Source organism: Carlito syrichta, unplaced genomic scaffold (genome assembly GCF_000164805.1).
Source record: "Carlito syrichta isolate Samal-C Ts95f unplaced genomic scaffold, Tarsius_syrichta-2.0.1 Scaffold303321, whole genome shotgun sequence".
Lineage (NCBI taxonomy): Eukaryota > Metazoa > Chordata > Mammalia > Primates > Tarsiidae > Carlito > Carlito syrichta.
Window position 1 is genome coordinate 433823 of NW_007247417.1, and position 17170 is coordinate 450992.

Genomic DNA, 17170 nt, shown 5'->3' on the forward strand with positions numbered 1-17170 from the left:
TGAGGGGTGGGGGTGGGGCAGAAGGAGAGATACCAAAGCAAGGGTTGAGCAAAAGGGAAGTGAAAGTACATAGAACTAAACAAAAGTTGGCAGCGAAGACGACCTCTTCATTCCTGATTTTCTCCCCAAGACCAGTAATGGTCTTTCTGATAGCCGTATTTGACTCCACACTGGGTTGTTTGCTCATTTGGGGTAGGCGGCACTTTGAGAAGACTGATGCACACGTGAGGTCGGTCTGTGTTTTCCTTAGATGAGACCTCACTCCACCACAGTCTTCACGTTCTTTCTGGGCCTTATCTTATTCCTGGGGTCCTCTTCTCTATTGGCCAGTATTTATCTCTTCTTCTTTCATCTCTGCAAACAATAACCCTCTGCATCTTTCCACGATGACATTACCATTGCCTTGGGGATCACGGCAGATGCAACTGGACCAAGCTAGCACCCCAAAGTAGTGATCAAGCTTTTATGTTAGCCTATCCAAAGTTTCAGCGTTGACTTTTTAGAGTGCTGTCATGGGCTGTAAACCCATGATCAAACCCACTTTTGTCTCAGATGCGATGAATTGACATGATAAGCTTCCAGGTTTTCTCAGGCTCAGCATCATTGGGAAGAGACTAGCTTGGGCTGGTATTCATCATCCAGTTTGAATAAAGCAAAGGAGAGACTATTTGCTGACACGATAAGCTTGCAGGTTTTCTCAGGCTCAGCATCATTGGGAGGAGACTAGCTTGGGCTGGTATTCTTTCTCAGGTGAGAGTAGTCTCACCCTTCATTCATCATCCGGTTTGAATAAAGCAAAGGAGAGACTATTTGCTGACTTGTGAAAACCTTTTTAGTTTTCAGGTATTTGTGAAAAAGCAAGATTACAAGATCTAAGAAACTTTGTTCTAGTTTAGCTTATCAATATCCTCTGCATCCATGTCCCTGGGGGAGCCTGATCCTTCCACACCCCATGCACATGACTGTGTAAACCAGGGCAAAACCACTCTCTGGTCAGTCCTCCATATTTGCCATTTGGTAGTCTTCTTTCTCTAGTTGTCTTTCAATGTCCTTTTGGGATTCATAATCCTGGCTCAGTGTGTTGAACCCTTCCCATATGCTAGCTACTGTTCTTAAGGTTTTACACGTCACAATCCTATGAGGTGCACATCATCATTACCATCATTTTCCAGATGCAAGAAAGTGAGGTAGAGGGAAGTAAAGTTAAATAACTTGACCAAGGACACACAGCTTGGAAGTGGCACAACTGGGAGAAAATGCCAGGGAATCTGGCTGTAAAATTGGTAGTCTTGCTCCCCAGGGATTGGGAGAACATCCTTGCAGCATATGTGGCTGGGTAAAAGGCCATAATCAGACCAAGTTTGCGATCTAGCTAAGTCTGGAGGGAAGTCCTGGAAAGCAGCTCCAATCCCTAATGAGCTGGAATTTATACATGATCTCCAGGAATGACTTTTCGTTTTGAGGATGGTTTAGAAGGAGACTAGAGGGTTCGATGAAGCGACTGAGCAGTCATCAGGCTCATGTCTGAGACAGGACTCAGAATTGGTTCTCACGGGGCCTGGCAATAGAGGTTTATTGGAAAACTTGGTTTTTTAAAGGGCACCTGGGAACTTCCTTGCACTGTTTTATCTTAGAACAGGCAGTCCACATATTAAATGGTTTACCTGAATCAGCCATGCTGGTTCCCGTGGGTCCTTGGCTGTGTTAGCTCGTGTCCGTGCGTTCTCCATGTCAGGATCAGAAGTCACTGCTTCAACTTTAGGCTGATGAGGCCATTGTGGTTAACTGGCTCCTCTGAATCCCTTGTTTAGGTGAGGCTATAATTCTTTCCAAAGAGGCAAGTTTGGGGTACCAGGAGAACAGTTCCTGAATGTGACTCTCATAATCCAACCTGAAGTGACCTCTCTGTCATTGACCACATGTTGGCTTTTTGAGATTGACAATGATCTATAAGTCATTGTATGTTAGATGTTTTCATTTATGTCATATTAAGCCCCTTAAGATCAATTATATCTTATTTAGTATGTTCCTAGCTTATAATAGGTGATAATAAACATTTTAATTTGGCATGGTTAGTTAAAATAGACTAAACTGTCTTTGCAAAAATAACTTTTGTAATATGACTGTGAATGGACAAATAGTCTATAGGGTGTCAGTTGACATATTTCTGAGAATTGTACAGTTTTAAAGCTTATGGTAATTCTGAAGCAGAGAAATAATGATTTATAAAATTTTATTTCAAAAGTGTTTGGATTCGGTGCTAAGAAATCATTACTTTAGTTAGGTTTATATTTGAATTCAATTTGCTTTCTTCATGCTGGGTGGCTTTTTCCTTCATTAGTCAATGGCTTTAAATAGATCTGTAGGTCATGTTTAGTGGTTTTTATCCACCCACAACTCCACTCTTCCATTGTTATAAAAATAGAAATGGTGTTTTATCACATCTTAATAAATATTGACCAGATGCTGAAGATGCTTTTAAAAAAAGTGTCATTATTTAATTCTGAGACTCTAAGGAAAGGCTTAAAGCTGTGTGGTGGTGTTCTTCTCAGAAGCAGAGATGTAAATGCCATCTTTCTGTTCTGTTTTCAGGTCACATGTGCCAACTTAACGAACGGTGGAAAGTCAGAACTTCTGAAATCAGGAAGCAGTAAATCCACACTAAAGCACATATGGACAGAAAGCAGTAAAGACTTGTCCATCAGTCGGCTCCTGTCACAGACTTTCCGTGGCAAAGAAAATGATACAGATTTGGACCTGCGATACGACACCCCAGAACCTTACTCTGAGCAAGACCTCTGGGACTGGCTGAGGAACTCCACAGACCTTCAAGAGCCTCGGCCCAGGGCCAAGAGAAGGCCCATTGTTAAGACGGGCAAGTTTAAGAAAATGTTTGGATGGGGTGATTTTCATTCCAACATCAAAACAGTGAAGCTAAACCTATTGATAACAGGGAAAATTGTAGATCATGGCAACGGAACATTTAGTGTTTATTTCAGGCATAATTCGACGGGTCAAGGAAATGTATCAGTCAGCTTGGTGCCCCCTACAAAAATTGTGGAATTCGACTTGGCACAACAAACCGTGATTGATGCCAAAGATTCCAAGTCTTTTAACTGTCGCATTGAGTATGAAAAGGTTGACAAGGCTACCAAGAACACACTCTGCAACTATGACCCTTCAAAAACATGTTATCAGGAGCAGACCCAAAGTCATGTATCCTGGCTCTGCTCCAAGCCCTTTAAGGTGATCTGTATTTACATTTCCTTTTATAGTACAGATTATAAACTGGTACAGAAAGTGTGCCCTGACTACAACTATCATAGTGACACACCTTACTTCCCCTCGGGATGAGGATGAACATGGGGTTGAGACTGAAGCCTGAGGAATTCAAGGTCATACGACAGAGCTGTTACCTCAAAGAAGGTCACATCTGTTGCCTGGAATGTGTCTACACTGCTGCTCTTGTCAACTGGCTGCAAAACACGAGTGGAAAACAATCTGGTGTAATTTCTGCCCAGTCAGCTTCATCTCCCAGTATAGCTGTAAATCACCACAGAGTTTAAAGCCACACTTGAAGACATGCGCTCACATATAGAGGTACACACACACACACACACACACACACACACATACACACACACACACATACACATTTCAACTTGCATCTATCATAATTCCTGGTGAGAGGGCTTTCATTGTCTGACTCATAATGGTTTAGGATAAACTATCATCAAACAAAAGAATTAACTAGACAGAGAATGTTTCTAACACTCGCTGTTATGGAAATCTCTTTTAAAGTCTCAAGTACATGCTAATCAATAACCCCCACTCATGCATTCTTACTGCTTGGAGTAGCTGTACTGGTAAATACTACTGTAGGAGTATATGCTTGTTAAAATGGGAACATGTGTCTTTAGAGCTCAGTATTTTTTATTTTATGAACACAACAAAGTGTAGTAACTTTTTTCCAGCATACGGTAGGCACATTCAAGGTGATCCAAGATGGCTCTTTTTTTCTATGGAGGGAGCCTGTTCTCAGTAAAGATGAGCAAACATTTGGAATTTACATGTGGGCAGACACTGGGATTACAACTTTCATCACTAATCACTGGACTTTTGAGAAGTTGAGACCAGCTAAAGCCGCTTAAAACAAGTTCTGATTATTATGTAAGAAGGGAATTGCCTGGCAGACACCATGTAAGTTATAAGTGTCTACCTTATCTTTACTACACATATTGTAACAAATTCAATATCCTAGTCTTCATTTGTATGAATGGTTTGTATTGTACATAGTTTAACCAAGTGTTATTTGAGCTGCTTATTAATATTAACTTGTACTTGTCTCTCTGCTTGTTATTGGTTAAAAAAAGAAAACAGGATATGAGGAATTCATTTTATCAATGTAGCCGTGAACTCCATTAAAAAGACAAACCTAATGTACAAAGCATTTATTCAGCTCAAGTATTGTTGAAAGCTACACATATACAACATTACAGTCTGTCTGTATTTAGATATTTTATTTCTGGAAAAAAATGAAATGTACATAAAAATAAAACACTTAAAATTGAGTTTCAATATGTACTTGTGTAAGATGGTGATTTAAATGGCTCTGACAAGAAGGAATGTGCTGGAATATAGTCATGGCTTTGCATCTCATGTCTCTAAATTTGTACAGAACTATCTAAACTGCTGTAGGTTGCCCAGTCAAAACAATTTAAGAGTTTCCATCTTAAGCCTGGGGAACAATTCTGGCATACAGCATTGCACACGTTTTTGGTTTATTGTCATGATGGTTATTCAATAATACCAAAAATTAATGAACATGGGGGATAATGGAGATCTCCTAAGTTAATTATAAATAGCTGAATTTTTTTCCTGTTCAGTCTGCATTTAGCAGAATAATTGAAGTCAGGCCTTTTTTTTCTTTAAAAGAAAGTCAAGATGTTTGAAGATTGTGGTTGAATTTTCCTGATCTACTGCTATGACTCAACACAACTGAAGAAATTGAACTAATAGTGGAGGGCTTCAATGCTCAATTGACCTAGAGTAGATGGGATCAACCTATTTATATAGCCTTGTTTATGGACATTAACTTTCTTTAAAAAAATTGCTGCACACAACCCCAGAAAAACAAACCAATGAAGATATATTAAGGTAATCATTTTTAAAGCCATGAATTGGGAATTTGAACTTGAAATGTTTCAAAGGTTAAAGAAAGAAGTCAAATTAAAAATACAAATCTATTATCATATTCCTCTCATTCTATTTAGGAATAAGTCTCTTTTTATGTAAAAATAATATAAATATAACAAGAAAAACCACAGAGCTCTAAAGTGACAACTCAATTACTGATTTGACTAAAGAGAGTCTTCAACTGCCAATAAAACACACATTCTTGTAAATGTCCAACTCTTGAAATTCATATATATATGGTGCCAAAAATGTATACACATCTTAAGAAGGAAAAAACTGCATTAAAATTGTAATAATATATATTGATAACAAAAGATAAATGCAAGTCACGTTTGACTTCTGCAACTTGTTACAAGAGGTATTCAAAGTGGTTACCATCAGCATCAAGACACTTCTGACTATGGTGAACTAAAAGTAATACATAGATAACATTGCTTAAAATGTGTATGCATTTTTTGGGCACCCTTGGTGTTTGTGTGTATATGACATAAATACAATAAATTAATACAATAAATTATAAATAACTGAATTTTTCCTGTTCAGTCTTTATTTAGCAGAAGAATTTAAGTCAGGTCATTTTTTTTTCTTTAAAAGAAAGTCAAAATGTCTGAAGATTATGGTTGAATTTTCCTGATCCTACTGCAATAACTTAACACAACTGAAGAAATTGAGCTAATAGTGGACACACACACATACACACATACACGTATGTGTACATACATATAGATACACACACACACACACATATATGCATACACACAATGATTTACATCAATATACTAATTAATTTGCCATGGAATGTAGAAGCTAATGTTAGGACAGACTCTCTAGGCACAATAGGCAGTGAGAGTTTAGGAGTTCCAGCTGCTGAATATACTTGCCACAGATAAATCTTGTCATTCTGGGGTTTATTTATCAAAGCTATCACTTAGGAGTGAGTGGGGTTTTAGCAAACTTGGGAGTAAGTGAGAAAGGGAAAATCATTATGTGGTTTGCCCTTTTGTAATCCAATGTTCAAGATGAGATAAAAATTATGCTTTGATCTTCACTCCTCTACACAGTTCTCTAAATTCCCTCTAAAATATAGTTTCTACATTTTTATAAGCACACAAGACACAGCTAACTAATTGATGTTCAGTGAATTAAAATGTTTTCCTGTAGTTTTTTTTTAAAGAAGAAAAACATAATAATAAGAAAATATGTAGCAAATGCCCAACAAGGATTTCAATTTTTAAAAATCCAAACATTCAGGACCTTTTTTCTGGGCGTGTACACACTTGTCCTGAACTCCTCTATCCTCAACACCTCTGTCTGTAACAAAGAAGAATTATGATGTTATAGAACTTTGGTTACAAAAAGTGTTTGTATCCAATGCACTCTTCTTGTCTTAGAAAAGGAAGTAGGCGAAGGAAGATGATCAATATGAAGGGTCAAAGTTTCAGATTAAAAACTTTATTAAACCAACTTGTTGCTTCAACAAACTGGTTAAGTTTTAACTATGCCAGAAAATGCATTTATTATTTGGAAAAAATAAACTTTAAGCAGTATTAATGGGAATAACCTCTAGAACCATAACTATTATTTCACGCTTTTGCTAAAATACGGAAAAAACTTCCAGGTGAAAATAGATAGCATCTGACATAAACGTGGGTTTGCTATTTCCTTTTGCTCTTTACAAAACATTTTAGTAAAATCAAAATTATTATAAAGAAACAATGATTGTAGCTTCTTGCCTCATGAAAGAAAAATGATACAAATTGCTACTCCATGATAAAAACAATGACTTACGATATGGTCTCAGTTGGACATTTCTGGGTCCATGGGCCCTGGGGTGGAATTCTTTGCATGATTAGAAGGGGCATAACTGTTAATGGCACGTACTAAGGTTCTGGAAGCGATTATTCTGCAAGTAATTGAGATACTTGTTACATTTCAAACTGTGGACTGGGAATCTTCAGGTTCCTATATTGCAGCAATAAACTGTAAGCCATATTTTTGCACAGAATAGATTAAAAAAACCATGAGAAGCCTGAGAAAGTGTTTTTCTTTTCCCTTTTCCCCCCACTGCTTTACATGTAAGAAGCAGCTTAACCCATATAAACAGCTCTTTAGAAAAGCAATTTTCATCTTCACCATCAACTTTGAATGTCAAGTTTTAGCCTGGAGCAATTTTGAATGCCTGTGTTTATAAACCTTTGAAAGATCTAGTTGATGAACTGGTTCCAGACATTTATTTATCGATTTATTCAGCTATCAATCTGTTTATCTATTTTGTGTTTATTATTTATCTTTAGAGTTTTATTCAAATGAAATGCAAATTCATATGTGCATTCACAAATTAATAATTAAACAACATTAATTTGCATAAAATGATTACTGTTTACCTAGTTTGTAGGTGACAAAAATTGAGTACATTTATAGTCTTAATCAAATCCTAAAAAATGGATTTCTAGGCCTGGCTTTTCTCAGGAGTCCTATGTATATCAAAGAATGATTGCTGGGAACCAATTTAAAATTGTGGTATGTCAAGTTTTACATCCAATAATATTAGAGAAAATTTTAAGTAACAAATTTATAATTTCTTTCTACTAGGATGGGAAAGACAGAAATATGATAGGAGAATTTTTGTTCGGATTTGTTCTGTAAGTTCTAGAGAAACTTTACATCAAGAGACCACTAGTGCCAAGCAACTAACCAAGTGTGCCAAGTTCAGCTAAAAGTACTTTGATATTTACAATTTTGTATTTGCAGGAATATGCCTTATATCGCTGATGGTTTGTAGGGTGACTGTAAAGCTGCTTGCTGTGATGGCTGCAGAAAGCTTAGAACCCTTCTGTTGGTGGCTGGCATGACTGTTGTCATTGAGGCCAGGTGTTGTTTCTCAAAATTCTAACCAGTGAATTAGACATACAACTCTGTTCATGTCCCCATCTGGCAGGTGCTAGCTGTTTATTTCCTAATCTTTTGTTCGGGCTTCAAAGGAACAACCAAAATGTGATTGTTCTCTGATCATCAGATACTTCCACTCAAACACAAGTGTGAACTTGGCCCTTGTGATGGCTATTATTTAAAGAACTAGCGCGAGAAAATTGTTAGACTGCAGTTATTGCCAAATAGTACTTTTTGAAAAATAAAGTACTAGTTAAAGCATGGTCAAGCAACATCTTCCAAGAGGGTTAAAAATATTTAACAAACTGTTTTAAGGAGGTAAGCAGTTGATCTTCCCTTGTCCAATAGAAAGAGTTGCAAGTCCATGATAATGGCTAATGTCTACCGGACTCTTAATGACGAGCTGTTTAGTGTGCTAAGCAGCTTCGATGTGTTCTCTCAACCATCATGACTCTCAGGTCAGTGCTGTCATGCCCCTATTGTAAGAGGAGACATCTGCCTAGAATCCTTCCTTGAAGTAGCCTGCCTGAAGTAACACAACTCTTATGCGAGTGATCTAATAGTCAAAGTCCACCCGTAAACTCCAAGGATTGACTTTTCAAACTGATACTCCTCTTTGTTATTCTAATTCAAAAAATCAAGTTGCATTGAAAAATCTTATATACAAAATGAGTACATTTGATATGAACATAAACATAGTTACACGATATAGACAAGAGATGAATAAATCATTTGACCCACTGCTTTTCCAGCAGTTTGCTATTTGTCTGATTTTCTTCAGGTCCCCTCAGAATTCCGTGGCATCTTGCAGCCTTGGTCCCTGCTCAGGCAGAAGGCAGCTCTGCAGTGCAGTTGCCCATGCTGATCTTCTACTGTGACAGCCAGGATTGCTCCCCAAGTCACTTTTTGTGAAATCATTTTTGATACGGGGCCAGCAATGTCTTTGAGCTTGATCAATATGAGAGTTGCTGGCAGGGGATGAGTAGAACTAGAATATGATTCTGAATTATCCTAGATTCCCACACACAGATCTCATTTCAGGGAAATCCTACAGCATGTTTAGCACACATTCAGCAATGTGACTTCAGTTTTTCTCAAAAATGACTCAAGTAATTTTAATAAGGTTTTTATTCAACGCTTTTGACATCATTGTGTAATGGCTTTTATGCTATAGACTTTGGATTGGCTGTTCTCACAAAAGCAATACACACACACATATACACATATGCATGAAGGTATATATACTGCATAAAACTTAAGTGGGTTGGGGCAGTTTGTGCAAGGTCTTATTTTTAAAAACAAAACAAAACAAAGCAAAAATAAAAATTACTATCATTTGTTTGCCTTACTTTCCCAATTTTTCAGCAACCCAGCACTATATACAAGAACAGGGATTAGAATACACTTCATACTTTTGACTGTTGTACCCTGGTCTTTTGACTATGAGAGTGATACTTAAATTCATTTAACTTTTGTCACCTACTCAAGTTTTGCTCATGTATAAAATTATGTTTTTTTTTAAATTAATGTTTTTAAAGAGGATTCTAATTATGAAGGCAAGTTATATTCCATTGTTTTAACTAAGATTGTGTTCAAAGTCAACCATATTATAAATAACCTACAAACTACCTTTTCATGATGAATTGAGCCTGATCTCTGCATTTTCATTGTTTATCCAAATTTTAGGGAATATAGAATTTACTATAACAATAAGATGTGTTCAAAACTAAAATAGCTACAATATTTCCCTCTATGAAAATTGTAAAATGCTAAAGGGTTATTTGAGCTTAAAATGCTATTCTTCATTTTTTTTAGTTTATGGAATTTGTTTTGTTTTATTTTGGTCAAGTATCTGGGAGGTGTTACTCATGCAGCTATTTTTAATGAGACTTTTGAGATATATTATCCTTACCCCCTATACACTCATTTCCTTCTTTGTACCATGTGGGCTTCCCTTGATTTAGGCAACTACAACTTTCCATATTCAGGTCTCTGTGATACCAGAGCTAAAAACCAAGACAATTCTTGGCAATTTTTTTTTGTGGAAAATTTGACAGAGCGAATGATTTTGACCAAAAACTATTTTCTGTTTGTTGCTTTGTTTTCCTATAGCTTGAGTTACATATATCAAAAGGAAGATTCAGGGGGTGAGGAAAAAAATTCCACATTATATCAAATAGTTTGTTGGGAAAAGTGGAGATCCTACAGAGACAGTCCTTCCCCAATCATTGACATATCCGACTCAGAATATGTGTTTCTTATTCACATTGAGAAAAAAAAGGAATTCACTAGTGGAGGCACGGTTATAAACAGTGGTATATGTTGAGAAAGAGCCTTAAACTCTTGGGGGCTTGGCAATCTGACAGCAGAGTTCTTGTTTGTGAAATGGAATCAGGAAAAGAAGCAAGCTTGGTAACAGAGTTGAGATGACTGTATCTAGGTTATTGGGAAAGGGATGTTAAAAGTTTCCTGAGGGCAGCAGAAAGTTTTCTGTTGGAAAGAGTGGTATAAGCTTAACAGAGCTCAGAGCACCCATGGGATCTTGAGGTTGAGACAGGGGGCATGCAGAAGAAATCTACCAAACCTGACTACTGCCAACTAGATGAAATGTGAGTCCGAATGTGGCCTGATGGTGAATAAGAATCAGGAGCTATCTATCCTCTGTCTACAACATGCTATTATATATGCCTTGCGTATTATATATTGTGTATTATGTATGCCTTATGTAAACTTGGTTGGAATAACCTCCTAGATGGCCTGAAATTGACCTCAACTGGTTGAGATTATAATGCTCTTCATATGGTAGAATTTGGGTGTAAGCTAAAAAATTAAGTCATAGTAAGGTAAAATTACTTGTTCTAGCCACAATTGTGGGACTTGAAATTAACATCTACTAGATATTATTTTATTCATTCTATAGAACTTTTTTGATATTTTGAGAAAAGCAAAGAGCTAGCACATTGTAAAACAGAGAGGCTTTAAAACAGAGATACCTATATTAAAGGACAAAGCAGTTTACCCAAATACATTGAGAATTTTGTAAACTTTATGATGCTTTTCAACAAATTCAACATTTTTTTTTTTTGAGTTGGAGTCTCACTCAGTCACCCAGACTGGAGTGCAGTGGCCGCTCGGCCACCTCGTCTGCTGGGCTCCGGCGGTCCTTCCGCCTCAGCCCTCCAAGTAGCCGGAATTACAGGAATGCGCTACCACGCCCGGCTGATTTTTTGATTTATTGTAGAGATGAGGTCTCGCTGCCCAGGCGGTTCTCGAACCCGCGGGCTCAGGCAATCCACTCACCTCAGCCTCCCAAAGGCGCGGGATTATAGGCTGAGCCACCGAGCCCGGCCAAATTCAACATTTTATATTGACTTAAATAACCATCATAAATAGCGACATTGGATTCAAGGCACAATTATAGAAGTATGAAGGAGATAGTTAGCGGGTAAGTAATGTTTTCAATGTGCACCTTCAATCATTCTTTCTTCCCATTTTCATTCAGTTTGTGGATACGTGTAGAAATTCGTTCCAAACACTGACATACTGAAAGGAAAAGAATTGTTAGGAAATTTTATAGATACCTGCCATGGGAGATGCATAGAACAGAACTCCACCCAACTCATCAGGCTACTAGTCTCACACTTTGTTCTTTATACCCCAACTACACTTTCTCCATTCCCCATCAGAGGTCCTACTGGTATATTTGTAAAATCATACTTTACTAGAGTCATGGTATGCATATGTGTTCGAAATAGTCTACATTTCCACCGAAGTCCCTCCTGGACCTCTGGAGTAGGCCATAATGGAGGCTGAGAGAGGTGGTGCTAAGTCATGTGTAACATTCTTCCTTAGCATTTGTGTGTTCATTTGACCTGTTTACTGAATACTTATGTCTTCAGGCACCAGTGTAGGTCCTAAGGATACAGCAGTGAGCAACATAGAAGAGGTCCCTGACTTTATGGAACTTAGAATCTAGTGGGATAAGATAATGCTTGCCAAATAAATACATTCTATATGTGGTGGTAATAAGTGCTTGTGAAGACAAACAAAAGATGGGGAGGGGGGACATAAAGGTTGTCTTCTCCTCCTCTTCCTCCTCCTTCTCCTTCTTCTCCCTTTTCCTCCTCTTCCTTCTCTTCTTCCTTCTCCTCTTCTTCTCCCTACTCCTTCTCTTCCTCCTTCTCTTCTTCTTTTGATAATGGTAGTTTGGAAAGGCAGTTCTTCTAATGTAGGGTAACATTCAAAGGAAGTGAAGGAGCTAGTGGTGATATCTAGTGCAAGAGCATTCCAAAGACAGGACATAGTAATCGTAATTGTCCAAGGCAGGGCTTGCTCTGTGTACTTTTAAGAAAAGGCAAAAGTACCAGGATAGCTGGAGTAGAGTGAACACTGGATAAAGTCTTAGAAAATGACTTTAGCTGGGCTCGGTGGCTCAGCCTGTAATCCCGCACCTTGGGAGGCCAAGGTGAGTGAATTGCCTGAACCCGTGGGTTCGAGACCTGCCTGGGCAACTTGGCGAGACCTCATCTCTACAATAAATCAAAAAAATTATGGGCAACTTGGCGAGACCTCATCTCTACAATAAATCAAAAATTAGCCGGGTGTGGTAGTGAGCGCCTGTAGTTCCAATTACTTGGAAGGCTGAGGCGGAAGGATCGCCGGAGCCCAGCAGGTCGAGGCTGCAGTGACTGGGAGCGGCCACTGCACTCCAGTCTGGTCGACAGAGTGAGACTCCAACTCCAAAAAAAAAAAAGAAAACAAGCTTAGAAAGGAAGCAGGATTTTGACTTTTCCTCTGAATGCTATGACCTGGTTTACCTTTTAAAAGACCACTCTGCATTGTGGAGAACAGACTGTGGGGGAGAGGGGTGGATGCAGGGACTTCAGATGAAAAGCTCACATGATAATCCTGGTGAGAAATGATGCTGACTCAGATTTAGGCCATGGTTGGTGGCAGAACTTGCGTAAGAAATGATTAGGTCCTCCATATATCACAAAAGTGAGCCTATGATTTACTGGTGGGCTGGTCGTGCTGTGTGAAAGAAGGGGGGGAGGCCAATGATGCCTGGTTTATATTTATATTCAGGTGACATATAAAGATGAAGGCTTATAAAAGCAAACATTTTAAAGCCTGCTTTGAAATTAGCTGAATGTTACAGATGTGCATGCACCTTCTGAATTCTATTCTAATACATTTGGTCTATCTCTTGGGAATCCAGGGGAGGAAAAGAAATTAATTTTATATTTTGAAAAGTGTATCTTTCTTCTTTGGATTCATTCTGGCAGCCATTTTATTACTCTTAAAAACATTATGAGATCTACATAGTTCTTTTCTTTAGGTGACACTTTAAAAAACATGTAAAAGACTTTTATAAAGTATAGAACTTATTTTATATTGACACACTGTTGAAAATTTGAGAGAAGTGATACTGTTATGAAATGGAAAGGAACAAGTAAATAGAACAATGGAACATGAAAATTTCTTTATGTTCAATTTTACTCATTATTTCTAATTCATGTCTGAGCAGACATACATATAATCTGCAAGTAGGGCAGAAGTTCTAAAGCTGTTTTTTCCATGGAGACCAAGAAACTCCCCAAATTGTACATGGAAGATGAAAGATTACATCTTCCAACATATTTACAAAAGGGCTTTTAAAAGTACAAAATTTTAGGAATAACAAAACTGGATGATTAAGAAATTATAAAATGATAGGTGGGACCAAAGCTACTAATTAATTAGCTAAATTAATAAAGGAAAATTTAAAAAGAGTAATGGAGGACTACTTTAAAAGCTTATCTAGTTTATACTTAATCATCTGCAGTTTTAGAAATTAATTTTGGCCCGGACTTGGTGGCTCAGCCTGTAATCCTAGCACTTTGGGATGCCAAGGTGAGTGGATTGCCTGAGCCTGCAGGTTCGAGACCAGCCCGGGCAACTTGGTGAGACCTCGTCTCTATTATAAAATAAAAAATTAGCATGTGCCTGTAGTTCTGACTACTTGAAAGACAGACGGAAGAATTGCTGGAGCCCAGTGGGCTGATGCTGGGGTGGCCATATGTGTGCCACTGCACTCCAGCCTGGGCAACAGAGTGAGACTACAACTAAAAAAAAAAAAATTAATTTTGATATGACTGGAAAGTATCATTTTAATTATTTTTTAAACTCCTGGACAAAAATTGAACAAATAAAACCATAATTTAAACTTTTAAATATTGCGTCTTCCTAAAGTGTCTGGAAACAAATATAGGACATACTTTAAGAGCAAGTGTTGGCACCATAATTATTTGCCAATCTACAAAATCTTTTTAAAATCTGTGAGTACTAACATTGGACTCAAATTCATGTTCTCCTAAATGTGCAATCAAAGCTGTGAAAACTAGGAAGCAAGCCACAAATCACAAAAAGGAAAGACTATAATATTCCATTAAGTTAAAAATAAAAATTTTGATTATGTAGTTGTGCCCTGGCTATTACATTGAATTCACATAGATGCACTTTAGTGGAACAATTGGTTCAAAAGTACTGTGCTTGGAGATAAAATATGTAGAGTTGATATTTATTTAAAAACAAAATATATGTGATGGTTGAATAGTCAGTTACGACCATCAGTTGATGCTATTTCCACATTGTTGCTACAAAACAAAACAAAGTAAGTCTAATTTTTTCATGTGATATGTGGAAATTTATGTCCGTTCTCTTAGATCTCTGAGATAGCATTTAGTGTTCCTCTGCTATAGAATAGTGGTTGGAGAGTTATGACAGTTAAGTGTCTTAAGTACCATGTTTATCCCTAAATATATTGCTGCTAATGAGAGATCCTGGGAAAGATGTTGTTCTGTGCCAAATAGAGACTGCTACAAGAACAAATACTTGGAACATTTCTAAATTGTGTTTCTATTTTTAATTTTCTGTATATTGATGTGTACTTAATTTGATGATACAATTTGAAGATATTGACATTTTCCAGCATATTTGAGTGGCATAGACCTTTCAAATTTGTGGTCAGTTTCTTTGGCTTTCATCTTTACAATTGTAAAAGATGTGTTAGTTTTGAAAACAAAATGAAAATAAAAATATAAAGCATCCAAAGTTGTCTTTAGCTCTAATATCGACATGCAGAAAATTCCTGAATCAACAATGTACTTTAAGTTGTTCAGTGTTCTTGTCCAGCCCTGCAGTAACCACACTGACGGCCCCATCTAAGCCTCTACAACCTATCCCTTCAGTGCATGTGAGCTCAACTTCCAATTACCAGCACTGGCCCCTATTTCCTGAAGACTTTCTCTGTTTAGATCCTGCTTTGCTATCTACACAGCATGACAATTGTGCCCGGGATTTAACACTCTGCAGTCACCCAAGAACAGACTTCTGCAAGTTACCAGAGAAGTCCTCAACCAATGGTCTCAAGGGGAGTCACTTGGGTGTGTGTTGTATTGTACACTGTTTCACCACACCCCACAGTGCTAACGTGCTCAATGGTGCACACTTGACTGAATTTCTTCTCTTTTCTGCCTCACATCTCCACTTCCTCACTTCTCCATCCCACTAAGGATGTCTCCTGTAATCACCGCCAGTACAAATTATTTTCATTCAAATCTGTCTTGGAAAATGCATCTTGGGGATTCCACACTAAGGCAAGCATAGATTGAAAACCTTTTACTTGATTTCGATACTTGCTTTATAGTAAATGTGAAGCAATATCTTTGGTGACTGTAGATTTTTAAATCTTATTTATTGAGGGATATTTACATACAATGAAGCACAATCATTTTAGGTGTACAGTCCAATAGATGTGTATACTATTATGCAATTGCCACCATTATAATCAAGATATAGACTATCTCTGCCATCATAAAATGTTCCCTCTTACCCCTTTGTTGTGATTCCCCACTACATCCAATCTGTTATCTCTTATTACAGATTCATTTTTCTTTTTCTTTTCTCTTTTTTGAGCTGGAGTTTCACTTCGTCGTCCAGACTAGAGTGCAGTGGCATGCTCGCAGCCACAACAGCCTCTTCCTGCTGGGCTCCAGCAATCCTTCCACTTCAGTCTTCTAAGTAGCCGGAACTACAGGTGTGCACCAGCCCGCCTGGCTGATTTTTGATTTATTGTAGAGATGAGATCTCACCACGTTGCCTGGGCGGGTCTCGAACCCGTGGGCTCTGGCAATCCACTTGCCTCGGCCTCTCAAAGCGCTGGGATTACAGGCTGAGCCACTGAGCCCGGCCCAGATTTATTTTTCTTAGTCTAGTATTTTATGGAGAAGGAATCATAGAATTTGTACATATCTGTCTGACTTCCTTTGGTTTAAATTATGTTTTTGAAATTCATTCATTGTATTTTCTGTGGATCAATGTTTTTGTCAAGTAGCATTCCATCACATAGAAATTCTACAATTTATGTATTCATTCATTTGTTGTTGATAGACATTTGAATTGTTTTCAGTTTTTGACTATTATGAATCAAAGTATTTTGAACAGTTGTGAACAACTCTTTGTGTGGACCTATGTTTCACTTCTTTTGGATAAATACCTAGGAGTGAAATTCTGGGTTGTACGATAACAGTATGTTTGCCTTTAAGAAATAAAGTGCTTTACAAAGTGGTTTTATATATTTTATGCTCCCATCAGTGGTCTATGTCTGTCACAGTTGCTCTATGGCCTTCTCAACTACAAGTATTGTCAGTCTTTTTAAGTCTTAGCCATTCTAGTAAGTATGTAATAGTGTCTCATTGTGATTTTAATTGGTATTTTATTTGTGACTGGTGGTGCTAGGTATCTTTTCAGATGCCTATTGGCTATTTATATACCTTCTTTTTGTGATGTGTCTATTAAAATAATTTCCCATTTTAAAATTATTGGGTTGTAGAAGTTCTTTATATATTGGATCATAGTTGTCTTTTGTCAGATATATGTACTGCAAATAACTTCCCTTAGTCTTAGTTTGTCTTTTCATTTTCTTAATAGGGTCTTTTGAAGAAAATAGTCAAATGTATCATTTTTTTAATTTTTTATTTATTTATTTATTTTATTTTATTTTTTTGAGTCGGAGTCTCACTCTGTCGCCCAGACTGGAGTGCAG

At 37.5% G+C, this 17170-nt stretch overlaps 1 protein-coding gene across 2 annotated transcripts in view; it reads left to right on the plus strand.

The window, feature by feature from the left end:
* The window catches only part of NXPH1 (neurexophilin 1), a 293696-nt gene extending 289116 nt beyond the window's left edge, over positions 1–4580 (plus strand). For both annotated transcript variants that reach the window (XM_008058391.2, XM_021712499.1), the window contains exon 3: positions 2593–4580. In XM_008058391.2, coding sequence (XP_008056582.1) covers positions 2593–3354 — 762 coding nt within the window. In that variant the 3' untranslated portion in view covers positions 3355–4580. The remainder of the gene's footprint in view (positions 1–2592) is intronic.
* Positions 4581–17170: the final 12590 nt, after the last annotated feature.